At 40.0% G+C, this 16,432-nt stretch overlaps 1 protein-coding gene across 1 annotated transcript in view; it reads left to right on the plus strand.

The window, feature by feature from the left end:
• The window catches only part of LOC124275224 (QRFP-like peptide receptor), a 92,567-nt gene that overhangs the window by 60,041 nt on the left and 16,094 nt on the right, over window positions 1-16,432 (plus strand). The window contains exons 2-3 of the mRNA XM_046710708.1: window positions 317-440; window positions 12,318-12,544. Coding sequence (XP_046566664.1) covers window positions 317-440; window positions 12,318-12,544 — 351 coding nt within the window. The remainder of the gene's footprint in view (window positions 1-316; window positions 441-12,317; window positions 12,545-16,432) is intronic.

The following is a 16,432-nucleotide window of genomic DNA, read 5'->3' on the forward strand; positions in this document are numbered from 1 at the left end:
CGCCACTACTTTTCGTTGGTATTCTGCTGAAGGAATGGCGCAAAACAAAGTTGTTTATCGAAATATGGTATCAACCAATAAGCGATGTTATCTACAGCGGGGCAACACCTTTGCCACAGGCCGGTTGTCCACTTTGACAACCACAAAACAACCATATTCGGTTGGTGCATCACGGATAGAAGTATTCCTGTATATCAAATCAAATTCTTTCACACATATTTCATCGGAAGGCTGATGATATTTCCCTTCATTATCTTGTACACATGGCAATTCAAAAGCTAATTATTAAGTTGCTTTCTTAAATTATATGTTTTAGGTACATTGTCATCGTCCACCCAATGAAGGCTCGAACTCTGTGCACCTTGGGAAATACCAAAAAGATACTACCCTGTGTGTGGATAGTTGCAGTTGGATTATCCGCCCCTACATTCCATGTAATGGTAAGTCCCATTTGGTGAAAACTTGGAGATCACCCCTTGTCAGCTGAGACGAAAGCCCGGAGTGATGCAAATCGTGAAACCCAAGTGCACTGGTATCGTTCTGAAAAACGTAGAAACATAATCATGGCGAAACCGGATTCGAACCCAAGACAACAGGTTTTGGTCTGCCCAAGGAAATGCGCCGTACGTATTTAACTCAGAACGGTTGAGTTGAACTCAAAATCTCTGGAGATGAAAGATGCTTCAGCTGCTTGAACGCTAGCCAAGTAAGCACTAACAGATAAAAAAGTGTTTCAAGCCATCTCTCCTTTGTCTTTGTCCGCCTTTTTAGTTACCCCATTGCTGGTTAAAGATAATTTGACTCAGACGTAGCTTTTTTCTTTGCTCTCATTTAATTAATGATGGATTATATTGATTTAAAGCCTCCGTCGGGATTAGAACCCGCGAAATCTGTACCTCAGGCTAAGGTTTGTATCTTTCGTCCATAACGACAAAACAATTTAGATTTAAAGATTAAGTTTTAAAATTCCACTTGTTGGTTAATCGGGACATGATCATGAAAGGTAAAACTTGTGTTCGTGAGTGAAGTAGTCCGTTTAAAGAATATCACACACACACACACACACACACACACACACACACACACACACACACACACACACACACACACACACACACACACACACACACAGACAGACAGACACACACACACACACTTCTTCAGAGCTATTATAGCGACATAGAGAAGTAGATACAAGAAGTATTTAGGCGCTATAGGTACAGGTGATTGAGTTCGTACAAGAAGATTCTTATACTTGGTCTTGGACATGGATTCCATTGCCAAAATCCCCAGAGAGGTGCACCTGCGAAAGGCTAAAGGAACACATTACATTAGATAACGTGGAAGCGCCCCTGCATACCTCTCATATTCAAGCGCACAGTTCTCGACATTCTTTTCAATACAGTTATCAAAACAGTTCTTGTTAACATTTTAGGTGATGGTCTATTGATATACACCGCGGTTTCAATGTGTTAAAGAACGAAGAGCAGTCACGTTTAATCGATGACGTGTAGTTGTGTTCGTGTATTTGACGCTGGTAGATACATACGGGATGCAGATGCGCAGAGGCGCATCTGTGCGCAGCGGGCGCCCTATATCCTTAGGACGTTCCACATACATTTGAGAGGCTGTTTTTGCCTCAGCATACAATGCACGTGCGCAATACACACAGTTGTCAGCCACGTGCACAATACTGTTACAGGTGACAGTTCCACTCCCACCCACAGACACTTGAACCTTGCCATTTATTCGTATTTACTGCAGATACAAATTGTTGTCTCTTTCATGTGAATAATTGACTATACGTAATATGTTATATATTAACATTACGTTAGGCCGTACATTTTGTTCGATTGTTTCAGGCTTTCTTGCCAGCTAAAAGACAATATCAGCATTTGGTGTTTGAGATGTTTACAACCTGGTGACATTGTCAGACTGAATAAAATTTGAACATCTTTCAAAACTATTTTACTTCTGTAGAACTCTTAAAACGACATAAAGCCTTGCAATTATTACAATACAAGCATACATTCATTTGGAGGTACATTTTCATACCTCTGTTTGGTATGCTAGACCCCATTTTAATTTGGCCTTGTAAGTTTAAGCATGAAAGAAAACTCCAACATTGTCGTCTTCATACACGTTTATCGACGTTATATACTCCAGCAGGCTATAAATGCACTGAAACGCCTGAGAAAATCTAGAAAAGCCTTCCCTGGCCAGTCATATTTTTAACGAATGATCTATGGAATGGGTGGAAGTTGTGTCACGTATATAGTCTATTGCTAACATCGCCGATCAATTTCCTTGCATTCCTAAAATTCCGGAGCTAGGTTATCTCAGCACATTCGATTTAAGATTTTTGAACCCATATCAAGGGTGACAGATAATATAATAAACAGAGTACATTGCTGGGTTTTACACATCTCCACCGACAGGTCTTGCGGAGATCTGAAGGAGAACTGGTCTTCAGTAAAGTTAACCAAGCTTGTCGTAAGAGTCGGCTAATGAGAAATGTTGGTCAGGCTGCTGACTTATTTGATGCTCGTCACTGAATCCCACTTGCAAAGATCAAAACACATGATATCAGATAGGGTTGGTTGTCTTATCAAGGATCGATTATGTACTGGGCATTCTTGAGTGCGGCGTTAAACATGAAAAAATACATACATGATGTAAAGGATTACCCACTCAGTAAAGGGTAAAAAGCTGGCAAAATTACATAAATGATATACTAACTGTACTTATTGTCCAATGCATTGCATATGAAAGGAGTTCGTCTCATACTTATCAATAGTACAATCCGTTGTACATTTGTTTGTTACTTCTGAAACGTTTCCAGAATAGAAACGTTAGTGTCTGATCGCCAAAACGCACTGTACTTCGCGGATGAATCGTAAGATAAACACAATCGAATGTGTTTGTGTGCTGTTCCCATACACTGTATGGGTTGAGTGTTGCATGTCCAAGACTCGATTTGTTTACAAAACAATACAGCTGTAATACCACTGAAACAAATATTACTCATAACATAGTCACAATTGTACAATCGACTCTGCTTTTAGCGGGCGGTGGGGTGACCTTGTGGTTAAATCGTTCACTCGTCACGCTGAAGACCCGGATTCGACTCGTCACGCTGAAGACCCGGATTCGACTCGTCACGCTGAAGACCCGGATTCGACACGTCACGCTGAAGACCCGGGTTCAGTGGGTACAATGTGTGAAGCCCATTTCTGGTGTCCCCCGCCGTGATATTGCTGGAATATTGCTAAAAGCGGCGTAAAACCAAACTCACTCATTCACGACGGGGACACAAGAAATAGGCTTCCCAAATTGTATCCATTTGAAGAATCGAAACCATGACAATGTTGCTACCATATCGACTCCTGTGCCAGTTGAACCTGCAAAATGTAGTAATTGACAGCGACTGCTTTTAGCAAAACGTTCTTCTAGATGTGGAAAGGGTTTTGTCGCTTCTATTTAGAAGATAAAGCTACTCTGTTTTCAATTTTGCGGTCCTTTATCGTTGATTTAAGACCGCTTAATTAAACATTTAGCAGTCTTAAATCAACGATAAAGGACCGCAAAATTAAAAAACAGAGTAGCTTTATCTTCATTCTAGCACGACTGATAAGCGTTTTAAAACCGAACTGTTTATGCGCGCAAATCGCTTAGAATCGTCCCGTTGAGGGACAGGTTGTGTAATGAACAAAATAAGACATTTTCAAAAACATAAATGCTATATTTCAGGAACCAGTACGCTTGTATTTGTAACAAGTAGCATACATAAATATAAAAAAATACAGTTTATACTGTGAGCAAGTACAATTATTTGATTTTTCTCAAGCGAATTGTTGATCTCCCCTACTGTATGACAATCGACTCGCCCAAATGCAAGCCGTGAACTCGCTAAGTTTAGTCGCCGCTAACTTTATTCACGGAAATAATTGTTGATAACCACCCTACTATTCCCAATTTGGAAAAGACCTGACATGCCACGTTTTATGTGGGATACATTGACAGTGGAAGGACTGGGCATTACGGCCGGGACGGAAGCGGTCAGGTTAGGACGTGTGGGCCGACGTGTGTTGTCGACGTCAACACACGTAGATCTGGACCCGCTTTGAATATACTGTCGCTTTTCCGCTGCTGACGGATTTTCCAGCTTCGTAGTTTCTTCACTGGGATTAGGGTAAAAAAAGTCTTCTTCACACCGTTCGCTTTTTACTTCAAAAACACCAAAGATGCTGCCGAGATAGAAATTGCCGATGTCCGCCATGTTTGTTTACAAACAATAGGGTCAACGAGTTCGTTGTATTCATACGCGGTGAATCGGTCACTTTAATTAGCGGTCGTTAAACTGACATTTAAGTACGGTTTTGATGAGCTCTTAGCCAATCAGAATCGAGTATCACACATTGTCGTGCTAGAATGAAGCATTAGAGGAGATGAACTGTTTACCATACACCTAAATGCTATAGCTTCCTACATGTTTTGCCTAACAAATCTTTAGAATGTGTATCAAATGTTTCAAGGATGATTGTACTCAATTTTCAACAATATTTAACCTCGTAAACATGGTTGACACATGCTCCGATATTATTTCGAAAGAAAGTAAATAAAAATAATCAGAAGAAAAGGTCCATGCTATTGACATTTTGTCGTTTGAATACCTCAAGCACTGACTTTGATTGGATATTTTCCACGGAGATTATGGCATGTCGATGGAATATTTTCTTATTTGTGAATTAATTCTTTCGGGCGCAATCTTCCGGTGAATGTGAATGATATTTTAATCCGATAACGTTTTCAACAACTGTCGTGATTTCTCGATTCTCGTATTAATCCGTCAACTGGGTAAGATTTGTTCTTATTGAATATGTCACGGGCGCTTGTCAAGCCACAACTTCTAAGCCAATAACTCACGCCTTAGAGGCTGTTGTGAACAAAACCAGTGGTGTGCCTCTCCGTACTAATTATAAATGTACACAGTGGGCGATTTTTAACAGGAAAAGAAACCTATGCAAAACTGAAATGATTTCGTGTTTATTAGCCACTTCTGTTTAAGAACTAAAAATACGGAACATAACTTGAAACCAACATCGAACTATAATGTCAGAAGAGTCATGTTGGCATGGGCGAACTTGAACGGCTGATAGAAGGTTTTGCTGAAACGATAAGCTTCGTTTACAACTAACCATTGCCTGTCGCTATCAAATGCTCACAATACACGTGCAAACGCGCAATTCAAAACGGTTAAATCAATAGCTCATGCTGTTGTATTGAAGTCCATGACAAGTCATACTTTGAAGATATACTCATGGATGCGAATAAGGGAACACATGAAAGTACAAGACTAGTGTTCCTTTATTTATTTTCAGAGATTCACCCACAGTGCAATACATACATTGTGACGAAACCTTGAAAAGAATAAAGAAACACGTGTATGTTCATGTGTTCCCTTATTCGTTTCAATGAGTATATATACAGATGGCACTCAAAAACAACCGATAGCGATCATGGGGGATAAGTAACTACTAGGGAACACTGAATCAATAGCATTTGGCGCTAGAGCACATGTATGATTGGGTCGCGATATCCTATTCCAGAGCGAGCGCCACCTGAAATTCAGCTTGAATGGGCTCAGTGGGTGACAAATGCTAGTCATCTTACAGTTCCCAGATTATGCATAATATTACTTTTTCAGTTTGGCGGTGTAAGCCAAAAGAGCAACAGCTACACTCATGCTGATGTGTGCCCTTTATGGTTGCAATCGATAGTGTACGGAAATATGTGAAATAATCCGTTATTCTAAAGTTTGGAAGGTAAAACCAGAAAGGTTAATCCCAATGAGCATCCAACGATTTACAAGATGCGTGCAGCTGCTGGGATCAAAATAACAGTACGTCAATCACGGTGTTCGCAATCTCTTCATTTGATTAATCGTAGCATCGGCTAATGTTATGACTGCTTGACTTATACTGCCCTGCGACGGAAGAGGGTTTCAAGGGAATTTTGACAAGTAACTTCCTTCTGACATTTAAATCATTTGGCTCACCGTGCTGTGTTTGATACTTTCACTTTTTGGTATAATCCACAAGAGTATCAAGGATCACTTGCTATGACATGTTTCAACGGGTCTGACACACACCGATGGGGCCTTTAATATCCTTAGAGTTAGTCTATTAAATGATAGAGGAATATGATGCTAGGGAAAACAATTTTTATCATTCATTTGGGATCAGTTTGGTTTAACGCCGCTCTGTGTATGTTAGTATTATCAGATTAATGTGTAATGGAGTCATGTGGACTATGCAACTTTACTGAAATGCTGTCACATCGGCTTTTAATTCTTACTATTATGTGTAGTATTTACTAATGCACGTTAAACGTCAACTTCAAACTCCACTGACAATATCTGTTCATTGGTTTACTGGGGTAGCCTAATGGTAGAAGAGTCTTCTCTCCATGCTGAAGAGCCTGGTTGGATTGCCAACATGGGTACAATGTGTGAACAATGGGTAATGCTCTGTATTTGAAGCCGATTTGGGGTGCACCTGTCCATCCCGCAGTGAAATGTTTGAATATCATTCACAGCTCCACTTAATAAATCACTGTATTTGGCAAATTCATCGACATTGTCAGTTACTACATTTTGCAGGTTCAACTGGCACAGGAGGTGATATGGTAGCAAAATTGTCATGGGTTCGATTCTTCAAATGGGTACAATTTGGGAAGCCTATTTCTTGTGTCCCCGACGTGAGTGAGTGATTTTAGTTTTACGCCGCTTGTAGCAATATTCCAGCAAAATCACGGCGGGGGACACCAGGAATGGGCTTCACACATTGTACCCATGTGGGGAATCGAACCGGGTCTTCGACGTGACGAGCGAACGCTTTTACCACTAGGCTACCCCACCGCCCCGTCCCCCGTCGTGAAAGTGCGGAGTAAAATAATAAGACGGTGTCAGTATACTGACAGTAAACATTTCCGGCATTAAGTACACTATATTCTGATTATGTTAAATTGCTCTTGGATGCAACCACTCACCTTGAAATGGGTCTGTGTGTACTTTTGACAGCAGCGGCAATCATACTTTTCCTTTGACGTTGTTCGTGACAATTATGAGCAATTCTGGCTAATGCATGTTTTAAGGCCTGTGTACAAAACCTGATGAGTCGGTGCTTCCGAATGAGGAGCCTAATGAAACGAAGACACCAGGAATCATCTCTCTGTCTTTACGCTGGCGGAAGATAGGTTTTACGTGAACGTTGCGAAATGTGAAATCATGAAACATGCCGTGACGGTTATAAAAAACCAAAGAGATAAAAATAATTGATATTATTAAACCATTGGCAAAAAGTTTGTTACACGATTTTGCAAATATTTAGTATAGTTGAAACAGGAAAATTCAAAACGAGAGGTGAGCGTCTTGTTAATGAAAGTCCGATATCATTACACAGATTAATAGGCTGAACACGGAAGTTCATATCTTATCAAGAATCTTAACGTTTACCAAAATATCTTGCACCTACATGTTTCTGTTCTCTGTATGCTCAAAACATTATTTTGGTCGACTGCTTGTATTTTACAAGCATAATGTTTGTACATCTCCTTGATGTTACAGTGTTTAAAGGGCGAATGTCAACATTACTAAAGTAAGTTATATCAAGAATGACCACAGATGTAGCAAAAACTGCAGATATGGTTTATGTTGATTATAGCCAAGGAGGTTTTGTCAAATGATTATTTCCACGAAGTCAAGTCCTTGAGGGGAAATGATGCCTTATGAAAAATGAACTGAACTTGTGTGTCCACGAGGAATGATTAAGTCCTTCGTGATTCAACAATCATTCCATGAATCAACGTGACATTCTCTTGATGAAAACGTCATTCTTGGGTATTCTGTTCAACTCTTTTTAGAGCGCAAGGCCAGTTCATGAAGAGTGTCAGCTTGTGGTATTAGGTGGTGTACACATCTTACGAGCACTTCTCACTGTGTTCAATGTGGGGAAGATGGGCGTTAAGAGCTGTACTTGTTTATGAGGCTATATTCGTGGGCACGTGTATTATCGTCTTGGAAGAAATACCCTCGATCAGTATAGGATGGAAAGAGCAGAGCGCGTTTGGCAGCAGAATATTAACACAACGCGTACGGTGGCATCCCGTGCAATTCCAAGTGATATTGTCTTTTCTCTGCCGTGGCGATCCCAACCCATACATTTACTGACACTCAACCCCATTGTCTGTCATGCAGGCGACATTGACATCGGCGTTACCTTCATCAACACGTATCCAAACATGACTATGGCTACTACGGCAGTCGGTGAACCTGGATTGTTCAGAGAACAAAACACTGAACATCGTCTTCACTCAACGTGTCCACTTTGGCTGCACCACTTGCGTGGGGTTTGATGTAGTGAGCAGTGAAACCTGGGATTATTCGTCGCCATGGAGGACACATGATGTTAATTTCGAAAGGCCTCCCCTGAAACTCTAAATCCAGTAGTACCGTGAAGGTTGTGGGCAATTTCGTTCTCTTTTATCGTCGATTCCGTGAAACCTCCACTCTGATAGGACGCGTGTCGTTGATCTAGAAGCGGACTCGATAGCCCAGGTGCATCATTTGTCGCACGTTGTTGTTAAGTTTGCTAATTACAGACTGTATTAAGTGCATTGATTGCGATACGCTGACTTGTGTCGATTATGAAGCACGTCATTAAAACCCATGTTACAGACATCGCATTGTTAATTAGTACAAAACGATGATTGGTGTATGGTTGATCGCGCAAAGGTCGGCGGTATTCCTTGCGTGTCAATTCAGGGGTATAGTTTATGGATACCAGGGGGCAACGGAGGTCCTGTTGCCTAAAATGACACTATTCACCGGGCAGAAAGTTACATCTGAATTAATCATACAATTTTGTTATCTGCCTTGCTGAAAGACAACGATGCGAGTGTGTCTAATTCAGTATAGTGAACACACACCGCATGTATTTTGTTTTGTAAAGAGCTTTATCGATTTAATTTGGAATATTTGTTTCTGTTTCTGAGATAGTTTAAATCATTCATATTTGTTTTTCATTCTCCCCCTGTCCCATCTAGTTTACTACTATCTGGGTTAGAATTGATCTTCAGCAACCCATGCTTGTCGAAGGAGGCGACTAACGGGATCAGGTGGTCAGGCTTGCTGAATTGGTTGAGACATGTCATCGGTTCCCAACTGTGTAGATCAATGCTCGTGCTGTTGATCACTAGATTGTCTGGTCCAGCCTCGATTATTTACAGACCGCCGCCATGTAGCTGGAATATTGCTGAGTGCGGCGTTAAAACAACAAACGAACAACAACAGCAACCTATCTGTTTTACAAACGAAGCATTGGAATCATGCTACTAAACATAATACATTGCAGAGCGTATGTAGGACGAGGAGATCCAACCCTTTTGTAAGCAACAAATTCGAAGAACGTATTATGAACCTTGGTTAGACAGCACAGTACCCGTGCTTGCAGGTTTCGCGTAAAGGTTGTCTTCAAAATGTCCAACTCTGGATCTCCTCCAACATCAACCTAATCGTCGTGGTATACTCAAATATATGTACGTAAAATACGTCGAAAATCGTACCTCACACATTCGATAGTGCCAACAGCGAGGTACTTGTATTTAAAACATATGAGGATAAGCCTTAATTCATTTCGACCAGCTTTCAGACAAAACCATCTTTATTTCTATTGGCCATCATTCCAATTACTTACGCAATGGGGCAAACTGGCACTCGATTCAACTTTGCCCAAAGCGATTCGAGCAACGCCAACCAGCTGTCAAATGCACTGCTTTATTGTCACTTGTTTGGCCTTCAGTTCCCACTTTCGCCAAGTACCAGTATTAGATACCTGTCATTTAAATTGTTTTGATTTAAATTGCCCGGCTAAGAAAAGCGATGTCTGCCAAAATGTCACCCTGAGCTTTATTCGGTAGGCTTTTGGTCTCCTCCACATCGTCTGGAATTGTCAAGATGCAATTGTGCTAAGTTTTTAAGTGTCAAAGCCTTCTTTCAATATAGCTTCATAAAAGATTGCACTGAGAAATTGAAGTTAGAAATAAGAGTAAAAAGCTTTAGTTAGATGAGCGATATGCTGTTACGAAACAGTATAATTATCTTTAGTAGAATATTTTGAGGTCATTGCTTTTTAAGGAACGGCTTACCAAAGCATTAATACAAAAACGGTTCACAAAATATATACAGTATAGGCCATTCTACTTTCAATAAAAACAAACTGAAAACGCTAACAACATGGTAGGGGAGTAACTACATGATACGCTGTCTGTTAATTTTCGATTTTCCTCATTGTCGTTTTAATGCTAACCGAACCTATTAAATCTTTCCGTGATCCCCCCTGCATGCCATTTCATCAAAGGATTCAAACGACAAGTGGTATTTTTTTCTAGCTGCACATGCTGAGGCTTGCTACCAAGCTCAACTGGATTCTACAGATATATTCGATGGTTGAATTGCCATAATGTTGAGATACCTGAAATGCAGCCACTGGGGATTTGTGGGGAAGTATTTCAAAAGTGGCCAAAAATATTTATCATGACACCTTTTTCAGAGAACGGAAGCAAACTTTATCTACTGCAGCAATTCTTCTGATTTAATTAGAAGCAGGACATGAGCGTCATTATCTGTCTGAAACCAATGAACCTAACATTGCACTCTAACTGTTTGAGTTCCTGTAAGTTAGATCGTGACTAGAATGTTTACGCTCTATCATCCGAGCTATGTAAGGACCATCTGCTCTTGGAGTTGAGATGATATTTATCTCAATAACAAGAACTGTTTATGAAAGTTCCCAAGTTGTCCAGAGAACCGACTGATTCGCGTGTCTAACTTTGAGCAGTCCCAAAAGCTACCACTATTGCAAATTCAGACAAGCAGCCTCAAAGTTTGAAAGTTAAACAACTCGAAACGGAATCTCTCTATTTTCCTACAATCTGAAAATCAGCAGACCTAGAGGCTTTAAGTAAATTTGAAGAGTAGATCCCCCCTTATGTAATTACCACACATATCTTCGTCTTCCCAACCATCGACAGGTTGTCAGACATTTCATTGCACACTACATTTAATGAATAGAGACATTATATACTCCACGTAAAATATGCCCGAAGGCTCGCATGTCTGCCATGACGCACCAGAGAAACCTAATTTTGCGTAAGGGAATCGTGAAAATACTACGTCCACGTTCGAGCATAACTAGTACCGATGACCTCCGAAACAGATTCCACTGGGCGCAAAGGGCAAAACAGAGGTGAACATCGTACTAAGTTATCGCTGAATGAATCTCAGTGACGTCCCCAGGTTTTAACGGAAATAGTACACCAAACTAGAACTAGCATTATAGTACCAACTGCGTTCTGCTCATATCTTCACATAGGATGGTAGGGCTTGCTGTATAGTTTCTTTAAAGGAACAAATTGTCTGAAGGATTTTCTTAACGCCCACCACGACGACCTTTCTGAAATATTTTGCCAAAAAAGAGTACAACTCGCTCATTTCTGAACCTTTCTAATTTCTTTTTTTTTACACATTGTGTTATAATGACGCATACAACCTTTTACACATTAGTGTTATAATGACGCATACAACCTTTTACACATTAGTGTTATAATGAAGTATATAACCTGGATCACACGGTGGGAGGAATCGATTATATCATCAACCACATGAACGAACATTGAAAAAGCTTTTATACCGTTAGTAGGTTATAACATGCATCATGCTCGAGGATACCATCAAAGATGACACATGCATCTTAGCGACTACTGTTGTTTCATTTGTATTAAATACGTTCCTAGTCTTGTAGAGATTATTGACTTGTTACCCCGCACAGCTCCCAAGAACATGATTTGGACCCTGAACAGTAAATGATATCTATGTTATTTTTATGTAACTCAAATACAACCCATAACGGCGTTAACAAAGCTAATATAAAGTTACTTAATCATTAATCCTCCTGACATAAAACTCGACTTTACATAAGGCAAAGATATACAATGTGTGTAGTTCTTCTGTGCAAGTCAGTGAAAATTGCACACTAATATTTTGCAATTATACTGTTTAAGTCTTTGTAGTAATGTGAAATATATTGCACTCAGTGAGGCCACTAATTTTAAATATATTTTGGCTTTCAACTAATAATCGCCTGAGCAGCTCAAACTTAATTTGAGAGAATCTCATTTGTGTGTCTTTATAAAAAACATAAATCATTTATTGATATATTATATATATGTTATTAATTTTGTGATTTTCCATTTTTCAGAATACGGTGCGAATGACCTATTACGACAACGACACTACTGTGATGGTAATAGTGTGTGGCGACACCGGCGTACAGACTGAAGACAGACTTATATTTAGTGTATACCAGTTCATCGCCATGTTCGCCGCACCCACACTTATAATGCTGTTCTGCTATTTGTTCGTCATCCATGTGCTATGGATTAGTTCACGGCAGCTGCTCAACTTGACTACACCTATGTCAGAAAGGTATTTAAGTGCTAAAGGTTAAGGTAGACAAAATATTTATTTGGTCGTTTGTGAGTTTATATTTGAAGATAATTGTGCAAGCATGAATTAAGACGCGGGAGTATACCTCTACCGTCTCGATGCTGATCTCGTAAATGACGTGGTTGAAATTGTCTTCATGTTGAAATTTTAACGGAGGATAATTGGCAAAGTGCTGTGTAGGAGGAATACACTCAGTCTGTTAATAGTGATGTCGGCAGTCATCTGTTGTGTAGACGTTAATCTATGCCCACGAGGGCACACCGACCTTCAAGAGGCCTTCAAAACTATTGATCATATTCGTTATACAAATGTACCGTATATCCTCACCAACAATGTACATTAACAAATAATGTAATGAAACGATTTAATAATTGTAAATAATGAAGATAATGTTTGAAAAATTATTCGACACTTTATTCAAACTATCTGTTTACTTGGGCTTATCGATTTTTTTTCAACACTAAAAGCAGTCTTCTTCATTTACTTTAAAAGGATTGTTGTTTATGGGTAAAGTTTGCTATCTAGTTACATGTTGATGATCAGTGTAAGGATGTTCCCCAAATTCATGTCTCATCTGTTTGTATAAGAAACCTGTTTTAGTTGAAACTAAGCAGGGACGCTTATTATAAATTGTAGAATTGTTTTATAATGAATTTTGCCATGAAACTTAAATTGTAATTCAGACAAATGAGATCTTGCAGATGGAAAAGAAGTTTGGTTTAGAGACGTGAAGCAGATAACTCAAGATAACTAAGTTGCTTAGTTAGCAAATCACTGGATAGATCTCCTTGATGAGCAGGACAACTGAAAACAGTTACGTCATCGTCTATATTTACTGAGATAGAGATCAATGGCTTATTCTCGGGGGCTCTCTAAGTCATACGTCCTCCAGTTGGATATTTTACCACCAAATACTAATGCGGCAAAGGTACCTCTGAGGCATATCTGTCGGTCCAGCATCAGTTTTATAAGGAAGACTCTCTGAATGACCACTGCATCGAGTTCATGTCTCATGAAGAAAAGCAACCGTTCATCTGGTCCTTCACTTGGACAAAGCTGGCTCCCCTGAAGAAGTCTTCCTCTTGGCTTCTCAGGACCAGTCACTTTCTACTTGAAGCCGTCAATGGGTGATTTGCATCAAAACCTGGATGCGAAACATATCAATAAACAGGTTTGTCACTGGATGCCCAGCTTTGTTACAAACACAGAATCTGAATCATTTTGATATTCTTTCGAATATGCAAGTATACAGCCGACAAACCTGTCCTTTTCGATGAACTTAACTAACTCATTTTTTGTAATAACTGCATTCCAATGTGAGCATTCTTATCGTTAAGCTCTCTGTCCTATGTGACACTAATGTGGTTCACAAGATTCAAGAAAATGTTGGCTGGTGACCTTGCTTATGAAATCGTTTGTATCCCAAGTTCCCAGTTGTCCGACTCCACATTCGTCTTGGTGCCCAAGGCGAGGTAACTCCCAATCCCTTGACTGACACTGGAGTGTGTATTGCTGCCAGGAATAAAGCTTTCCTGACACTCTGGGTAATGCAGATGCCTCCATGGCCAGCTTTGGGGAGTCTTCACATTCTCCGGAAATGTCTTGGTTGAGAGGAGGCAAGGACCTTGAGCTGATGATAACAGTACCAGCCTGACTGTACCAGGATCATCCGAACTCTCTTTGCTGCATTTGTATATTTTAATCTGTAAACAATAATAATAACGCCTTTACGAAAAAAATCATTTTCCAACTACCACCACACAACAAAGTGGAGATGGGACCGGCACAGAGCACAAGAATATTTTGGACACATCAGAACAGAACAGAACAGAACAGAACAGATTACTTTCAGGCCACAATCCGTGCCATATGAAGTTCAGTGTACAATATTATTTAACATACATGCATGATGAATACCACTGTCTTTTGGGAAACTCACAAACTACGGTTCTAACGAGAGGTAGACTTAAAAACTCTAGGTAAAAAGAAACTGATCCTTAAGTCTTCTATGACCATTTTCTTCAAAATATGAACTGAGTTAAATTTTGAGATTGGCAAATGTACACAAGACGGGTTTTTCTGAAGATAGATTCTAATGTGGAAATGTATTTATTCAAGTTTTGTGACAGGTAGTGATCTTCAAAAAGCAATTTATACAGCAAGTATGAGAGTATAGATGTCTTTCCTGACACCTTTCCATCCCAATATGTTAAAATATACACTTGATATACAGAGGTGTTATTCCACGCTCCCCATCTATATGGCGAGAGGTAGGTGGACTCTTTCTTAATGGAATGAGGTTACGCCAAAAGTGTAAATGTACCTTCTGATTACATCTTAAGTCCTCAAAACCCAATTCAGGTCTACACTTCGTGAGTGTGCGAAAGCAACAGGATGGACAGAAAGGCCATGATTAAATGGCACATTAATGACGCAGCATCGTGACAAGCCATGCCAATGTATGCACATCTGACAGAACAGCATATTCGCGATCAGCTCCGGCCACTAAAGTTTTAATATGTGCCATGAACTGCAATTGGTGATCTTGTCTGTCAACACTCACATCCTTTATTCGCCAATTGTGAAGGTTGAAGGTGGGCGGCGGAGGCCAACTAAACAATAAAAGTGTGTCTTACAGATTGTGTGCCATCATGTTACATTTCCAGTGGTTCCTATGGAGCAAAGAGGAAGCAGAAATGGATTTTGGCGTTGCATGAATCAGTTGTTGGTTAGCACGAAATCTTAAGACATCCCACTGTAGTCTGTCGATGTGTCGGATAGATTACAGAAAAGATGCCTGTGATTCTGTACCACACGAGTGGATTTTGAGGTCAGAGGAATATATTGTATTGAACACCATGTAGAGTCCTTTGTTTGGGAGAAGTCGGCTGACCTGAAAAGTACAACAGAAGGCTTCTTCACTTTCCATTCAAACCGTCAATGTGTGTTTCCACATTAATGTGTAATTTAAAATGTATGCATTAAAAACTATGCATTTATGTAATGAACCAGAATAGTTATGGAGAATGGTAATTCTTTCCTCGGCATATCCAGGCCAACAAACTTGACCTTGTCGTATTTGATAAATCAAGTGAAATCACACATCTCTGTCCTTCTGACACTTATGTGAATGATAAGATGCAGCTAATATGCGACCTCGCGTACGAAATGCCACGCTTGCATCCCAAGTACCAAGGTGTCCCGACTCCCCATTGTTCTTGGTAACCCCTGGTCTGACAATGGGAGAGTAGCTGCCAGGAACTCAACCCTTCTGACTCCCTGGGTAATGCACAAGGCTGCAGTGATTGTGATTGTCTTCATATCCACCGACAGTACTTCGTGGGTGAAGTCGTTTTCTTTGTCTGGGCAACGTGTAGTGTCAAGGGTCTCGATTTGAATATGAACCTAAGCAGCCTGACTGTACTAGGATCAACTAAACCCCATTTGCTGCTTCTATATATTATTCTAATTTGTAAATACTAATAAAAAGTGACTTCACAATCCGTAGCCAAATAGACATATAACGTCAACGCCAGAAAATATAAACTCATGATCATATGATGATCCCAACAAAACAGAATCCACTGGACGTGAAAGGCAAAACAGCAGTTAAGATTGCATGATGGGGTAAATGAAGACCAGTGAGAGATCGCCACCAAAAGTTCATTGTACATCTCTATATCACTATATATACTGAGGGAAACAAATAAAGAACACCACTCCATGGCAGTGTTCCTATATCTATTCTCAGATTTCCTCCCACAGTGCTATTCAAAGATTGTGATGAAAACTGGAAAATATTAAAATAATGACCGTTTGAATTTTCATGCGTTCCCTTATTTGTTTCTCTCAGTATACCTCCATGAG

Source organism: Haliotis rubra, unplaced genomic scaffold (genome assembly GCF_003918875.1).
Source record: "Haliotis rubra isolate DU_JTF1 unplaced genomic scaffold, ASM391887v1 Scf2, whole genome shotgun sequence".
Taxonomy (NCBI): domain Eukaryota; kingdom Metazoa; phylum Mollusca; class Gastropoda; order Lepetellida; family Haliotidae; genus Haliotis; species Haliotis rubra.